Below are 17,179 nucleotides of genomic sequence, written 5' to 3'. Positions count from 1 at the left end.
TTTCAAAAATAACTCCTTCAATATAGGGCCGTATCACTGTGCAGACGAACGGATCTATTTATACATATGATGACATCCGTATCTTCACTTCATATAAGAACGTTATGCGGCCCTGTACGGACGCTTCGCAGTCGCAATAGCGTTAAATGAGATTGTGCTTCTCATTAAATCTTAGGCTCAGCTGCATTCATCTGAAATGCCTGCACTCAAGCACCATAAGCACTCCAAATAGATTTCACTATATATATATCCTGTAAACATATTAATTGTGTCACAAGTCAGTCGATTCAAGCATGAGTCATAAAGAAGAATAAATATATTTTTATTTTATTTTCTTCCTTTGAAAAAAAAAACAATATTTTTTTTTACGAAATGCGCATCTATGTCAAGTAATCATGAATACAAAAATATTGGAATCTTCTAATAAAAAAGTTAAATGTAAGATTTTTAAATCTAAGATTACTTACCGATTCTTCTAATTCTTGCTCTTTATTATTGTATATTATCATCTTCCTTTTTTTTTAATTTCTAATTTTAATTTCTCATTCTTTAATACATTCCGTGTGTGTCTCTCACCTTTTTCTATTTAAATTGTCCTCACACTCTCTATCATTTCATGATTTTGTACAAATTGTATAAATTATATTATATATACAAATTTTCTCAAAACTGTTCCAAACCATCTTTGTCCTTAAGATTTGTTATATTCTTGTTATAAAAATATTTTATCATTTTATTATTTTGTTAGTTTATTAGTTTATTTATTTTATTATTAAAAATTATTTAATTATGAATTTATAAAAGCAAAAATATTCAAAAAATATTACTATACATATATTTATTAATTTATTTAATAAATTATTATTTCTTATATTTTTTTCCATATGCGATATTTATATAAAGGGCTCTACAGTGAAAATATATATTTGTCAATTTCTTAATAATTTGAAATTAACATGCACAGTGAGCAAAATAAATGCGAGCAAAAGAATACATGATCTGAAAAAATAACGAATCGCAAGAGAATCAAAGAGTTAATAAAATGATTTATTATTCATTAAAAATATTATTCTTAAAGGAAGAAATAAAAAGCTGAGTTTTAAATATAGGAAGAATAAAAGGAAGTTGATCGAGGAATAAAAAGTAATACAAAAACAGATATAAAGATACAAATATAAGCGAGTATTCATTTAAAGAAAAAAATTAGAGATTGCATAACTAGTTAAAATAATAAAGCACATCACATATTAATAACCTAATTGCAATAATATATGGTCGAAACTTAGGACTGTGCAAGTAAAGAAACAATTACGCATTGCGTTGAAATGTATAACAGAATAAAAGTGATCAATACTTTTCGCTTGCTTAATGAGAGAATGCAGAAAAAAATAAATAATATATAATTAATAAAATTTAGATATAATATAAAACAATAATAATTTATAAATTCACAGGTACGATGTGTGTATATGTGTGCGTGCATTACATTTAGATATAATAAATTCAAAATTGAGTGTAAATAAATGCATTTTACACATTTGATAAAATATCTGCATATATTTACACGCAATTTATTTTGAATACATATGGTTTCTTTTACTCTTGAAATTAAAGCATTTTGTCCTATGTATATTTCTATTACATGATTGCTTAAAATTATATTTAATTTATATACTGATGAACACATATATATTTAAAAATTATTTCTAATTTACTTTTTAATATTTTTCCAATTGATTTATATAATCGATATTTTAAATATTTAAATAATGAACAGAAAAACTTTTCTTTAACTTACTAATAGACTAAGTATAGGATACATTTAATTAAGTAAATCAGATTATATATAGGAACAATCTGATCACAACAACGCAAGCAGATCACTGAACTAAATAAATATTTAATTGTATGTAAAAATTATACTCTATTATGCTCTCTCTCTTTGTCTACAATATAAAAATTTATATATTCTTATACGCTTATTATCCGTATAGAAACTTATAGAAACCGTATAGAAATTTATATATTCTTATACGCTTATTGTCCTACAGAAATACAATCTTATGTTAAGCTAACCGTTTACATCTGCATTATTAATTAATTTTTCAATCATATTTACATATATCTTGACAAAAATAAAAAACAAAAAAATTATTTATGAAGTTGAATATATTTTATATATTTATTCATATATATATATTACTAATTATATTCTTTGTATCAAACAGATACAAAGAATGTCTTTTAACACATGAATTTATATTGATATGCATTTTCCATATCTCCGATATGCGCTTAAATTCATGTATTAGGATATTCTGTTTTCGAGTGTGCAAGAAATATCTTTATAGAATAAAAAAAGTATGTTTTTTTATACTTTACATAACTAATTATATACAATATATATATATATATATATATATATATATATATAATTATATATGTACATGTATGTACCAACAAAATATATAAAACTATTCATGAATAATTGCTTTGCTTATTAACTTACATCTGTACATTCACCGATGTAATTTTTATATAGCTAGATAAGATAGCAACTAGGAAATTACGGAAATTATTCGGCTATTATTTAGAACCAAATAAAAAAAAATTAATTGTTTTAAATATAGAAAATTTGTTAATTTTATTAGCATTCAGAACTAAAATTATATAAACATAAAATAATTAAATTTTGATAATCAAATTTTTCATTTAAAATGAGAGTATAAAAACGGTAATGAATAATAGATCAATTCAGATTATCAAATTGTTTTATATAATTTTCGCACTGTATGCTGATAAAATTGACAAGTTTCTTGTACTCTAACTAGTTTAATTTTTTTAAATCTATTCAATTGTTTCAAATAATAGTTATATAGTTTCAGTAATCCTAATTATCATTCTGTATATTTATTTTCAAAATGTTATATATTATTATTATTTAATTATATATTATTCCTTCCTTGTAATTCATTTGCACAAACATATGCCTTTAAAATGATTCGTATATTTTTTATTATATAATAGTAATTTTATACGAATCCAAAAAAACGGTAATACATTCTCGTTTTTATGCAAAACAAGAAAGTTTTCGAGGAAGAAAATTACAGATATTAATCTGTTAAATTTATAACATTATGCATATAGCATCATTTCCCGCTTGATACACATCAGTCTGTCGCGTTTGGATTCGTATAGGAGAATCCACGGAAAACACCTTGATCCATCGAAGTCAAAATCTGTTCGGGTACCGGCGTGAGTCTTGGACGTTCAGTTGTGAATGCTGTGTCGAAATATTTTGTATCTAAGGTGTGATCGATCGCGGGCTTAAATGGCGGTTCTAATTGTCTCCTCTCTAATCGATCCCAAGGCAAATGCTGTGAAGTTGAAAATGCAAATTAATTTGAGAAACTACATGCGTGATATCTTTCTGCTGTAACAGGCCATAGTGAGTGGATTACCTGAAAGAAAGCATGCATAGCAATTTCATGACTAGGTGGCCTTTTCGCAGAATCCTTCTCCAATAAACAGATGAGCATATCGCTAGCTTCTTGACTCAGATACCGAGGTATAAATGGCCGTTCGTTGCAAATGCTCCAAAATAGTTCGTCCTCGTCGCACCCAGAAAATGGTGACTGGCCGGTTAACATTTCGTATAATAAAACACCATAAGACCACCAATCTACGGCGTGATTATATTTAAGTCCTTTTATAATCTGTAAATATAAATAAATTTATACCTATTAAATAACTATCACCTGGAGAAAATAAAAATAAATTTCAAGAGAATGATGAAATATACCTCTGGTGCCATGTAGTCTGGCGTACCACAAAACGTATCGGCCGTTCTATCTAAGAAGATTTGAAGCTTACACATCCCAAAGTCTGCAATTCGAATATGGCCTTCGAAGTCGAGCAATACATTGTCCAACTTGAGATCCCGGTAAACGATGCCTTTCTTGTGTAGAAAATTTAGTCCAGACCATATTTCGGCAGCATAAAAACGTGCGCGAGCCTCGGGAAATCGACCGGACTTTTGTATGTGAAACATCAAATCACCTCCATTAAGGTATTCCATAACGAAGAAGAGATGCGAATTGGTCTGGAAGGTGCAGAATAGATGACAGAGATACGGATGTCTCGTTGCCAGCGTGAGAACCTTTCTCTCAATTAACGTGCACTCGACATCGTCATCCTCGAGAACGACGTCTTTCTTTAGACATTTTACTGCGTACAGGCATTCCGTCCCGCACAATTCAGCTAGTAAGACTTTACCAAAGCTACCTTTACCCAAGACCTGTGAAATAAGATCAGAATTTATTTAAAAATTTATTTAAAAATTTATTTAAAAATAACCTTTAAGTTTGTCGCATGAGAATTAAAATTCTTTGATTAAGAAAATTGATTATCTTTCATTCTTAATTGTCATATTGATTTTACTATAGATTTACTATAGGTTAAGCTTATTCCTAAGATATTTAATTTTGATACATTTTCTTATTTTTTAAAAAGAATAAACTATAATAATTAAATAATTGGAACTAAATAATTAAATAATAGGAATATATAAAATCGTCATTATTATAGATTAATAAAGAGATTTATATATTTCAATCTTAAGAGACTTATTTCAATTATTTAATTTATTTTAAGATAAATTTTGATCACTTTCTCAGGATTTTAAACAAAAATGTTACAATCTTATTCAGCGATTCAAAAAGTATGAGATTATATGTATAATTTCTATTATATCTTATTTAGAAGAAAAAAAAAGATTTATTTTTCCTAATAGAATCATATAAAGCGAATATTGATTTTTTTGACATAAATTAGTGTACTATTGATCTAGTGTACATACTGATTAAAAAAATACTTATATATATGTATATATATATATATGTATATATATGTATGTACATGTGCGAAAGAGAATGTTTTATAACATGCATCAGAGACTAAAATAGCTTATTCAAAACTCAACATGAACTACGTAAACTTTACGTCAAGTTATGGAGTTGGCCAAAAATTAATGTCGATTTCTGCAGTAGATGACGTTTTTGTTTTTCAAACAAATCATAATTTTGTTTTTCAATACAAATCATTATTCCTAAGCTATAAAATATATACACATTCTAAAAGCTGACATTTCAATGCATGATTTTAAAAAATCATTAAATTTTTTTAATTCACTTTTTTTGAAAATAAATGACGAAAAGGTATACTTTCAAATAATTAGGCTTATTTTTACAAAGAGGAAAACGATATAAACAACAAGAAAGATTTCCTACCACAATTTTTTCACAATTATCAGGGCCGGTTTAGGGGGTAGGGGGGAGGGGCAACAGGGATTGAAGGGCCCAGGGGCCTTCACAAGAGAGGGGCCTCCACAACATTATGTATGTTGCTTGACCTTGTTATTTAGCAATAAATTATTTAAACAACGTAAAAATTTCTATTTGATTTTGGCTCAAAAATAGTTAGGGGTCTTCATCTCTTCGTTGCCCCAAGGCCTCCACACCTTTAAAAACGGCCCTGACAATTATTTATTTTTTATTTTTCTCTCATATTCGTTGATTTTACGGAAAATCAATTCAAGTATTCAAAATATATAACAATTGCGAAAACAAAATGCGAAATTTATTTTTATTATAACACTTCGTCGTTCACGTGCTCATACATGTAGGCGTATACGATTATATACATAAAATACGTAATATGCTCTAGGAATAGTTGTGAATTTTTGGAACCGGTTAAAGAACGCATAACTTTCATTGCAATAAGTGAACAAATAGAAAATAAATATTTAATAAATAAGAGATCAAAAACGTATGTGATCGAACAGAAATATACAGATTAGAGCATATTGAAGATAATTCGCGTGGGAGTATTTTATTGTTATTAAAATTATAAATAATTATGAGATCTATTTAAACTTACTTTGAGAAAATTAAAATCTGTAACGGCATATTTCTTGAACCTTGGTAAGTTCGTCGCTGGGGGCGTTATCCGACCGCTTGGAAAACGTTCCGAGATATCTGAGTTTCGCTGATTGTCCGATGATTGCGAAGGTGCTAAGGATAAACGATAATCATTCATTTTCAATTTGTTTTTTTTAATAAGATAAACTCAAACACGCATTTGTAATTATGCATTAAAATTTGTTGTTCTTCATACTTAGTCATGCAATCAATTTGATAGATAAGTAACTTGATTCCAACTCCTACATATAACGAACATGAAAATATTAATCAATTATTAAAAATTAAATGGAGCTAAATGCGGTTGTTAATTAATATTTGATCAAGAAATATATAATAATAATAATTCATGCAAATATCTTAATTCTCGTGCGGACCTTCTTAATAAAATAATTAATATACCAACGTTTATAGTAGTTACTATATTTTGTTATATTTTTCGATCATAATATACATTAACAACCATATTTAATACCATATAAGTTTATTTTCAATCAATGATTTGTATCATTAGAACCGTTTGACTGTTTTTGAAAATATTAATGTTAAAAATATAAAAAAATGTCTATACAAGTCATGTGTGTATAATACTTATATGTATATGTGTGTATAATACTTATATGTATATGTCAAGAACGTCAAGATTTCGTGTATCAAGGAAGGAAACTCTTTATATGATTGCTTACTAATTGTCCAATATTGCCTCTGCTATTGTCATTGGTACTAAAGAGAACATCAAAATCCGAAAAGTACCATATACTTCTTGAAAAGTTGCAATTAAGTGGACAGCGAAAGATATTTGGAGCACTACTCACCTCTCTTCAAAGCTTGCAACGCTTCCGCGACTAGTTTTTGGTTTAATCCACATAGATTTCCAGTTAGCTTTTCGCACTTCTTATGGCAGGCCATGTCACAATCTATAGGAATGTGTTATTGCAGAGCGATAAAAATATGCCTCTTAAAAATCCGCCTAATATAACTTTTTTTGATGCTTTATAATGGCGTGAACAGCAGATTCGATTTATTACGCGTGCTATTATATAATAGTGCTGTATATAATAGTATAATATAATCATACACGTTATCATACACATATATATATGATATTATAACGAATGGATATATATGATATTATACAATTTATAATAAAACCAAAAAAACGGCAAAGTATTGAAAACATTTTAACTTATTTTTATATAAAAGTATATAAAAATAAGGGCAAAAGAGGTCATCTCGCCGAATTTAATTTTTGAATTAATTTTTTATTTAGTTACTCGCGATATTTTTTTCACACATTACACATATATATTTACTAAATTGTCGCGTAAAGAGATTATTTGAATACTTAGAATGAAATTTCAAATTAGATATTTTGATATTTTGCTAAATTTAAAAAAACTAGTGAACTAGAAATGTTTATGTTAAATAGAATATGTCAATATTATTTCTCTAATAATTTATAAATGATTTATAGTACATATTTTTGTAGTTTATACACTTTTGTAATTATGATTGGTATATATTCGTGAAAATTTATATACATATATTTGAATCAAGAAATTTTTCTATTAATTTATAATTTTAATCTTTATAATGAAAGAATACGCGGAAATAGAATTTGTCAACTTATGTTTATAACATTTTTTTATCAATATGAAATATATACTGATAAATAAATCAGTTTACATCCTATCTAGACTATTATATTCTTTTATATAAATGAAGTGCTAAACTGTAAATCATAGATATTATGATAACGATTTTATAACATTATTTTAAAAGTGTTAGAAAAAAACATACGCAGATGATGTATAGATCATCGCGATCATTGCTTCCACTATTTGAGACATTAGCATGTCGATAAAATACATATCGATGAAATACAGAAAAATAAAAAGTTTGTGAAAATAATCTGAAGTATTAAAAGAAAAGCTTTTGACTTGCTTTATTGAATTTATGAATTTCATTTGCAATGTGCAAGCTCGGCAAATATTTCTGACAAACTTTTCGACAGAATTTTCTTACGTCTTGAGCGGTAATTTATTTGTGCGTATATTTTTATTGATTTAAAAACAAAAATGTGTGGAAGTGATTCTGTTTAAAGTGTAATTTAAAGTGTTATTTAAAAAAACATATAAACACATTAATGTTAATTAACATTAATTACAAAATGCAATCCAGGCATAGATTTATAAATATTTTTGAAACTTTCGCATAATAATTATAATTTAGGTAGGCTTTTGTGTATAAATTTTGTAACACATACACTCGCATGCAAAATTATTATCAGACAATTACTATTAACAAATAATAGAAACATTCACACATCAATTAGCAAATTAATATTAACATCGCGTTAGTATTTCCAGACATTTTCCGAATGTCCTATTATTAAGATCACTTCAATCAATTCAAATAATATTTTTTATCAATTGTGAAGATAGATAGAATATTTGAAACTGTCTGGATACACCTTCAATAGTAAAATTGGGACACGTAGATAAGCGCAAAATAAATACTCAAGATTCTTGGTGAACCGTCAAATCCAGAATCGTTGCTCCTTGTCGAGTTCTTGTGCTCAGAATCATCGTCTAGTTCGACGCAAGTCGATCTGCTTCCGTCTGTACTTCCCGTTGTGGCAGTGCTCGTTGTACTTCCGGTACTATCACTACTGACAGATGGTGTTTTCAATTGATGTCGCCTCTTCTTGATCTTCGCTCTTCTAATCTTGGAGAGATCTCTCGGCGTGGCTGTGAGCAACGCCGATGGTGTTGTGTAGAACATCCTGATGAGATCGAGCGGACGTTGCGAAGGTGTGTTCCTCGGACTGGAATTAGGCGACGGTTTCGCTGAGAACTGCTTTTCAGGAATAAGCGTCTTCTGTTGACTCGTTATCGTCGATTCGTTGCTACGAATCTTCACTTCTTTCTCGCTTTTCGTTGACGTTTTCTTAGTTGACGTCTTCTTTTTCTTTGTCGAATGCTTTGTCTTGACAGATGACGGACTAATGATAGGACTGCCGACCAAACTGGTCTCTTCCGATACGACCGGAGTCTCCACATCGTCAGAGTTCGTCAGATTGTCCTGATTGCTCCATTTTGAGATTGTCGCAGTCAGGAAAAGATCGGATGATGGTTCGTTCGTTGGAGTCTTGGAATTCTCGTCATCGATTTTGTGGCTGTTAAAGTCTTCGTTACATTCTTCGATTATATTTATTATAGGTATCGTGACTTCGGGTACTGAAGTAGATACTTCCGAAGCTGCAACAGTTGTCGCATCAGGTGTTGTAGAGTCGGGTTGTATTGAAATCGCGGAATCGTGCTTTAGGGGAGCCTTCTTCACAGTCGAATTCGAATCTTTGGCACCGATTGCTATTGAGAGATTTTTCTTCTTTTTTAACAGCACCTTCGGGGCAGTTTTTTCTGTTGTTTTAATGAGTTTTGCAGTTTCTTTATTTTTCACTCTTGGAGGTTCCACAATAGTTTTCTCCTTTTCCTTTTCTTCTTCTACAACAACGTTACTTGGCTCGATCATTGAATTACTGAATTCTATTACGCCTTTTTCGACGTTTGTTTTATTTTTCTTATCATCAGAATTCTTTACTGATGTTATCAACGACTTCTTTTCTGCCAATGAATCATTAAACATGCAATTCGTTGGATCTATGTTTTCAACTTTCGTGATCGTAGTCTCGTAAAAAGAAAATCCGCTTTCTTGTTTCGATTTCATCCCTTCAGGACTACTCGCCGCTTTGATCTCGCTCCAAAAATCAATAGATTCAGTGGAAGCGCTCTTGGATAACTGCCCACCTTTCTCCTGTGATTTATCGTAACTTACGTCGACTGTCACTGGCTTCTTCTCAGTTATTTTACTTAGAAGTTTTGTCGGTTCTTCTGTTATTTTATTTAGAGGTTTTGTCGGCTCTTTTTTAATAGGTATTTTATCCGCAGTTTTTTCATTAACGGATGCAGACTGTTGCACATTGGAAATGTTATTCGATAAGCAATCATTCATCGATTTTTTAGAATCAACAGGAATACCTTTTTTTAAATTTCTCGGCATATCTCGTTCTTTCTGAGGAAATAATATGGATTTATCATCATTACTTTTTGTTATTTTAAATATATCTGAATCTTTCTTAATTTTCGATGAAACCATTTTATCGGTTTCATTCGCAGCTGTCTTTGGAAAAGTTTTCGTTTTGAATTTGGATTTTGCAGCATCGAGTTTTGGCACGTTATTTTTGAGATTGGATAAGTCGGAATCTCCCGAATCTTTTTCTATATCGACATTATCTATTTTTTTAATATCAGTCTTTAATAGATTCGATTCTTTCGGTTCTAATTTTTTGGTAGTAATTATTTCCGTCTCAATTTTTGATGGATTAATCATTTTTATAGATAATTTGCGTGATATATTTCCATTAGGCTTTTCTATTTCGTTCTTTGGCGTTTCAGTGTTCAGATCGACTTTTGACGGCTCCGTTATTGATTTCATTTCCTCATTACTGTCGGTACTACGCACTTCATCGTTCATTTCCTTGAGCAAGGTCATTCCTTTAGTTACCAAATTGGCGATGTCATTGGTTTGAGTTACGCCGATTTTCAAAGTCGATTTATTTGCGTCTACGCTATTGATTTTCTTTGGAGCATTAAAGAAAGGAGTCTTTGCCAAGTTCGATTCTTTGTTCATCTTCTTTTCCGGCAACGTAAGAACCGCTTCAACACTTTCCGGTGGATTTGCCAGATACTGTGCCGTCTCTCGTAACGAAAGCTCTGGCGCTTCTATGACATTATTTCTATCTGTATTAATTTTAGACGGTTTTGGCAGATGACACGTCGCACTATTGGCGCTGTTTTCACCAGCATTATCGTTAGCTTCACTCGAGACAACGCTTCGTTTTGTAGCATCGCGCAATGTCGCCGACATTTTTAGTTTATCTTTCTCTTCCGTAAATTTGTCTGTTTTTGAAGTGAAAGAATCTTTAGTGGTGAGATCCCCCGGCATCTCGATAGTTGAAACAGTTTTTAGGCAATCGAGGTTTTTCATAGCAGTAATTACAGTATCATTCTTTTCACTTTCATCCTTTTTTATATTCGTGACAATATTTTTGGGCAATTGTTTTATTTGCGCATCATGGTTCTGTGCATCGTTTTTCGTCGAAATAAATGTTGGAACACTTGATTGCATAGATTTCTCAGCACTTTTCGAAAGTGGTGCATCGTTTTTATCATTTTCTTGTACATCACTATTTGTTTTTGAGGCAATCTTGTTTCCTGTATTTAAATTATTGTCCAATGTGGAATTCTTTTTTGTCCATTCCATTTTCTTAAACTTATCTGGAATTTTCTTTAATGTTATATCCTTAACTTCATTTGTCATTTGCACGTCGTCGTTCGATTTCAGTGAAGTTTTATCCTCTATATTTAAGTTCTTATCCAACGTAGAATAAATATTCTTTTTTGCCAAAGATTCCAATTGCTTAGGCTTAGACTCATCTGAAATTTTCTTTAACGTTATATCCTTAACATCACTTGTCATTTGCACGTCGTCGTTCGATTTCAGTGAATTTTTGTCACCTATATTTAAGTTGTTATCCAATGTGGAATAAATATTCTTTTTTGACGAAGGTTCCAGTTTCTTAGATTCATCTGAAATTTCCTTTATATCCTTAATATCATTTGTCGTTTGTATGTCGTTTGATTTCAATTCTTTACTTTCTAAATTTAAGTTATTATCCAATGCGGAATAAATATTCGTTTTTGCCGAAGATTTTATTTTCTTGGGCTTATCTGGAATTTTCTTTAACGTTATATCCTTAACTTCATTTGTCATTTGCACGTCGTCATTTAATTTCAGTGAATTTTTGTCCTCTATATTTAAGTTGTTATCCAATGTGGAATGAATATTCTTTTTTGACGAAGATTCCAGTTTCTTAGATTTATCTGAAATTTCCTTTATATCCTTAATATCATTTGTTGTTTGTATGTCGTTTGATTTCAATTCTTTACTTTCTAAATTTAAGTTATTATCCAATGCGGAATAAATATTCTTTTTCGTCGAAGACTCCACTTTCTTAGATTTATCTGAAATTTTCTCCAACGTTATATCCTTATTATCATTTGTCGTTTTCACATCGTCATTCGATTTCGGTGAATCTTTGTTTTCTATATCTAAATTATTATCCAACGCAGAATAAATATTCTTTCTTGCTGAAAATTCCAGTTTTTTAGACTCATCTGAAATTTTCTTTATATCCTTAATATCATTTGTCGTTTGTACATCGTCGTTTGATTTCAATGAATCTTTACTTTCTAAATTTAAATTATTATCCAATGTGGAATAAATATTCGTTTTTGCCGAAGATTTTATTTTCTTGGGCTTATCTGGAATTTTCTTTAACGTTGCATCTTTAATGTCATTTATTGTTTGTACATCGTCATTCGATTCCAGTGAATCTTTATTCGTTAAGCTATTTAATTCATCATCTTTTTTCACATCAACGAAACCATTTGTGAGGTTTAATTGATTTTCATTGTTATTAAGTCTCTCGATTTCCTCAAGTTTCTCTTCGAGTTTTTCTGTAGGTTTTCTCACTGTCAAGTATACGCTGTTCCTTGATGAATCCTTTACATAAGGTTTTCGCATAGGTAACACTATTTGCATTTCCGTTTCGTCCACATTTTTCGGAAAAGTGTCTATCTTATTTTCAGTTTCAAATGTCCTGGGAATAGGAATCTTCACGCTCTCCCTAAATTGCTCGACCATTGATTTACACTTCTCGTTTTCGGAGCTCGCATTCATCCAAATCGTAGAGAAATCCCCAGTGCTGTTACAAGCTTCAATCTTATACATCTGTGGTTTCGGCCCATTACTTTTTTCTTCGATCTCCGAATCAGTTGACACTTCATTACAGGTACTCGATTGCCTATTATCGATTTTATCAGCTAGCCACGAATTATCGATAGTTGATTTCTTCCTTTTTTTCGTCTTATTCATAGTTTTCTTTAGTCTTGCCGTTTTCTTTTCTTCTTGAGTCGTATCGGAATCGGTATAATAAGAGTGGGCGATCGAGCCTCTCGTCGTTGTATCCTTTCTCATCAAAGTACCTTGACGTATCTCATTCTCGATCTGAGCTTGTTCTTCAGCCACAAGACTGTCCAAGACCTTCGCTTGAACTTCCGCATACGCGACTTTTTGTTGCAATTGTTCAGGACTAAGTTGCAAATCGGCGGAAGATCTGCGTCGTGTAAATCTGCGAGTGATTCGTTTCTGTATAGCCTCTTGTTCTTGAGGATTTTCAAGCTGATTCAAGCTGACTTGATGATATAAGCGTATTTGTTGATTTCCATCGCCATCCAATTTCGTATCCTTAATGAAGAACTTCTCCATCAAGAGCTCACCAACTGATTTCTCGTGCTTTTCATTGTGCTCTCGTAACACAGGATTATCCTTCAAAGCTTGTGATCTAATCTTAATGGTCGGGCGATTACGTTGCAAACGATTCCTTGGACGATTTCCATTGTGTGAAAGAATTCTTGGCGATGAAACGTCGATATCTTTCGTATCTATTACTTGTCTTACACGTCTTACGGATATCGGCGGAGATCTTATAGCAAAACGATGCAACTGATTGAGCGGAGATTCCGAAATAGTCGATAGATGCGGCGAGAAACGCGAAGTCAGCGGAGTATGAAAAGGTGTTCTGCATGAACATTATGGTTATTTGTAATCGCAATTCTAATTCATTTTGTATACATTTATTATTATTTTGGCGGATACTTTTCTTGTAAATCGTTTAATGAGTTCTTTTGGACATTTAAATTATGTCGTATGCAAAATTGACTCTTAAGATCTTCGAGTCATTGTATGAAAAAATATTGTTATAATATAAATAATTTATTAATTTATCGTAATTTTATAAAATTATATTTTAAAAAAGAGTATAAAAATTACATAATAAAACAATAATTAACAAATTTAATTAGAACTTAAGAATCTATATATGATTAGTAACATCTCATTTATCTGATAAAAGGCTTATATATGTACATATACATTCATATCGATTGATCAGCCTTTTAATCGTATTTCGATTACCGTATATTTACTTCAATGTCGAAAATGGTTATTTTTGTTTCGTTTTATGTCGAGTGAAAACGTTTCACAAACATTAAATACACATGGTTCGTTTGATAGTACGTACGATCAAAGTAAAAAGTTATGCTATTTTTATGCATAATATTACTAAAAAAAATTTTTTTTTGATTATGTAAGATCTCGAAAAAAAATTTATTTATGTTTTTCTTATTTTTGTTACATTTATCTTTATGTTTTTTATATTTGTTTTTTTCATCTTTCTTATGTTTTGTCTTTCTTAGACGCAATAAGTTAAAAAAAAGCAAAGAGTAAGTATTGACAGATAGCATTTTTTATAAGATAATTATGAGCAAAATATGATACTAGTAATACAAATAACAACATTTTACGATATTCATTTTTTGTCTTATAACAAGACGTAAAATTAGATTTCAGATAACTTTTAAATTTATCGCTACATACATCACACGATTTGAAGAGTCATATGAGTCACCGACTGGTCTTGCCAAAATCTTTAGTTTAAAAGATAAAGGACGAGGAAAAAAATTTACACGCTGTAATTATACGACCTGTTACGTACTACTACGAAAATATTATTGTGTAAAACTTTTTATACATAACATGTACAACGATCTCTAAGAAAAATTTCCACCACAATCAACATTTTCAAAAAAAACAAATGCATAATTGATCTAATGAGAAAAAAAAATTTTGATATACTAAATAATATAAATATAAATAAAATGCAAAATAACATTAATATAGTATCACAAAATTTTATAAAAATTATTAAGATAAAAATTTTATTCTTACCGTCCCGTGCCTGTCATTAACGAGCTATGGTTCGCATAAGATGCTCCTCCATAGTAATACGGGACATCGTTGTAGTATGGCATTTTTACACCTTCTGTTTACACTGTACAATAATATTTGATAACTATTGCCGATCAACGATAACGATTGATGAAAGGCAAGAAATAATTGAAAATGTGCTGGCCGAAAAGATGACCAAATTGCGTTGCGCTTTTAAGATCGGAGATCATGAAAATTCACTCTCTCAGGTGTGCGAAGAGCAAACCCGTTCTCACGGTTCAGGGAGCCAAGACCAACTGAGTTTAAGCCGGCGACCCGATGTAATAATAGAATTCTAGTATATGAAGCTTCCCAGTGCGGCTAACTATACTACCTAGACTCTAATAAACCGCGAGCACAGCAGCTGTTATAGCTGACAGTTGCAACAGTAAAGAATGCGGAACAATTAGTTATTTGCACATCCTTTTAAATGTTGTGGAAATAATAATTACTAATACTAATAAAATCGTTAGAAATTTTTTTTTAATGTAATACGTTTATGAATAAAAATTGAAAAACTAAGTAATAATTAATAGTATAAAACAGGTAAATATATTTCATTTGTATTTTTTTCTATATTTACAATTTCTATATTTATATTAGAGAAAAAATATTTGGTTGTGACATAAAATTCTGCTTGTGACAACTTAAAATTTTGAATGTATATACATATATATATATATATATATATATATATATATAAATTATTTGGTTATCATAAGAAAATATTTGTATTTTTTACATTTCTTTCTTTTAACATTTACATTGCTTTTAACATTGTTTTTTTTAGATGAACCAATCGTGATAAAATAAATTTTAATGTTAAGCAAAAATGTTTAAATCAACTTTGTTTTATAAACCAAAGAAATTGGATTATTTTTAATATTATATTCAAAAATTTAAGGATTAATGATTTCGTAATTTACATAAAAAAGTAATATATAAAATCATTTCACACATTGCATGTGTTTAAATGTCACCGAAAGAAAGGACGCCTTCTGGAAGGCATCTTCAACTGAAATACCTTAAAGTAAGTGAGCGTTCGAAATTGAACTCGAAACCAACCGAATTGGATTATTCATGTTTGTATAGATATATTTTTCTTTAAAAATCTGTGCTTTTTTATTTTAAATATGAATTTTTATGAATAAGAACTAATAATTAAATATATAATAATTAAATAATTACAATAAAATATAAAACTTTTAACAATTATCTATACAAACAAAACATATATAAGTAAATTATTTAAGTTATTATACAAAATTGTCATTTTTGTATAAATAGAAAATAAATAAATATAAATATTTATATAAAAATATAAATATTTATATAAAAATATAAATATTTTATATTTTTATAATAATATTATAATATTATAATTTTATAATAAAATATTTAGTGTATACAGATAAAATTTGATATACATTTGATATATATTATCTTAATTGAAATATTTCATTTTTATAAATAAAATGTAATAACTAAATTATTTAATAGAATTGACTCAATGAAAAATTATTTTTGACAAAAACAACCAAGTTTTTTGTTATAAACAAGATATTTCATATGTTTTACGTATAAAACAAGATATTTTATTACTATAAATAAATATTATAAACACTATAAATGAATATTTTATAATTACTATAAATAAATACTCAACGAAACAATTTTGCTAACAAGACTGAATTTTTTTCCTAGTGCAAATGATTGATTTTATTTTCTGTAATAGAAAAAATAGATTTCTTACTTTACAAAATATATTTTACAAAGTATGTATTTTTTTATATTACACGAAAAAAGAAATTAATATTCTTATTCTTATTAGTATTCTAGCAAAATTGTTTTGCACTTTAAACAAGTTCATTTATTTAAAACGATCTCTCAAGAGATCTTATAGGGGACTCATAGAGTAGACTTTTTGCCGATAAAATATCACATTTTTATATTTTCATAAATTATACAATAATATATAAATATATTATTATTAGTATATTAATATATATATTGTATCATAATATTCGACATATATAAGCATGAAAAATTACATAAACAGCAACATAAAATACATATAATCACTAAGCTTTCTAGCAATTAAATTTTTAGAATTTTTATATTTAAAATTTATGTTAAATATCTAAGCGGATGTGTGTGTGTGTCTGTGTGTATGTATTTATGCAAAGCAAAAGAAGCATGTTTATACATGCTAAATTATAAAAATGCGATTGTGTTATGATATTTCTGCA

General features: G+C 29.0%; 1 protein-coding gene across 3 annotated transcripts; it reads right to left on the bottom strand.

The window, feature by feature from the left end:
* Positions 1 to 2,940: 2,940 nt before the first annotated feature.
* On the bottom strand, positions 2,941 to 15,192 carry LOC105249490 (uncharacterized protein PF11_0213). 3 transcript variants are annotated; one of them, XM_011255004.3, is made up of 7 exons: positions 14,892 to 15,192; positions 8,498 to 13,683; positions 6,794 to 6,895; positions 5,938 to 6,071; positions 3,803 to 4,297; positions 3,462 to 3,716; positions 2,941 to 3,377 (listed from the first exon to the last, which is right to left on the bottom strand). In XM_011255004.3, exons 1-7 carry the CDS (start codon positions 14,972 to 14,974, stop codon positions 3,171 to 3,173), a joined length of 6,462 nt encoding a protein of 2,153 aa, XP_011253306.2. In that variant the 5' UTR covers positions 14,975 to 15,192; the 3' UTR covers positions 2,941 to 3,170. The 3 variants fall into 3 exon arrangements, with proteins under 3 accessions (XP_011253306.2, XP_011253307.2, XP_011253308.2); XM_011255005.3 differs by lacking the exon at positions 6,794 to 6,895; XM_011255006.3 differs by lacking the exon at positions 6,794 to 6,895 and having other exon boundaries at positions 8,516 to 13,683.
* Between the last annotated feature and the right edge of the window lie 1,987 nt (positions 15,193 to 17,179).

This window comes from Camponotus floridanus, unplaced genomic scaffold, assembly GCF_003227725.1.
Source record: "Camponotus floridanus strain SB8 unplaced genomic scaffold, Cflo_v7.5 scaffold39, whole genome shotgun sequence".
Lineage (NCBI taxonomy): Eukaryota > Metazoa > Arthropoda > Insecta > Hymenoptera > Formicidae > Camponotus > Camponotus floridanus.
This window is presented reverse-complemented; position numbering and strand designations above follow the sequence as displayed.

Bases quoted from the DNA above. Each gene is read 5' to 3' on its own strand.
- LOC105249490 (XM_011255004.3), bottom strand. From the start codon at position 14,974: ATGCCATACTACAACGATGTCCCGTATTACTATGGAGGAGCATCTTAT. The intron at 6,896-8,497 runs GTATTTATTTTG...ACATTCCTATAG, and splicing joins CGGTTCACCAAGAATCTTGA to ATTGTGACATGGCCTGCCAT. The intron at 3,378-3,461 runs GTAATCCACTCA...TCAACTTCACAG, and splicing joins CTATGCATGCTTTCTTTCAG to CATTTGCCTTGGGATCGATT.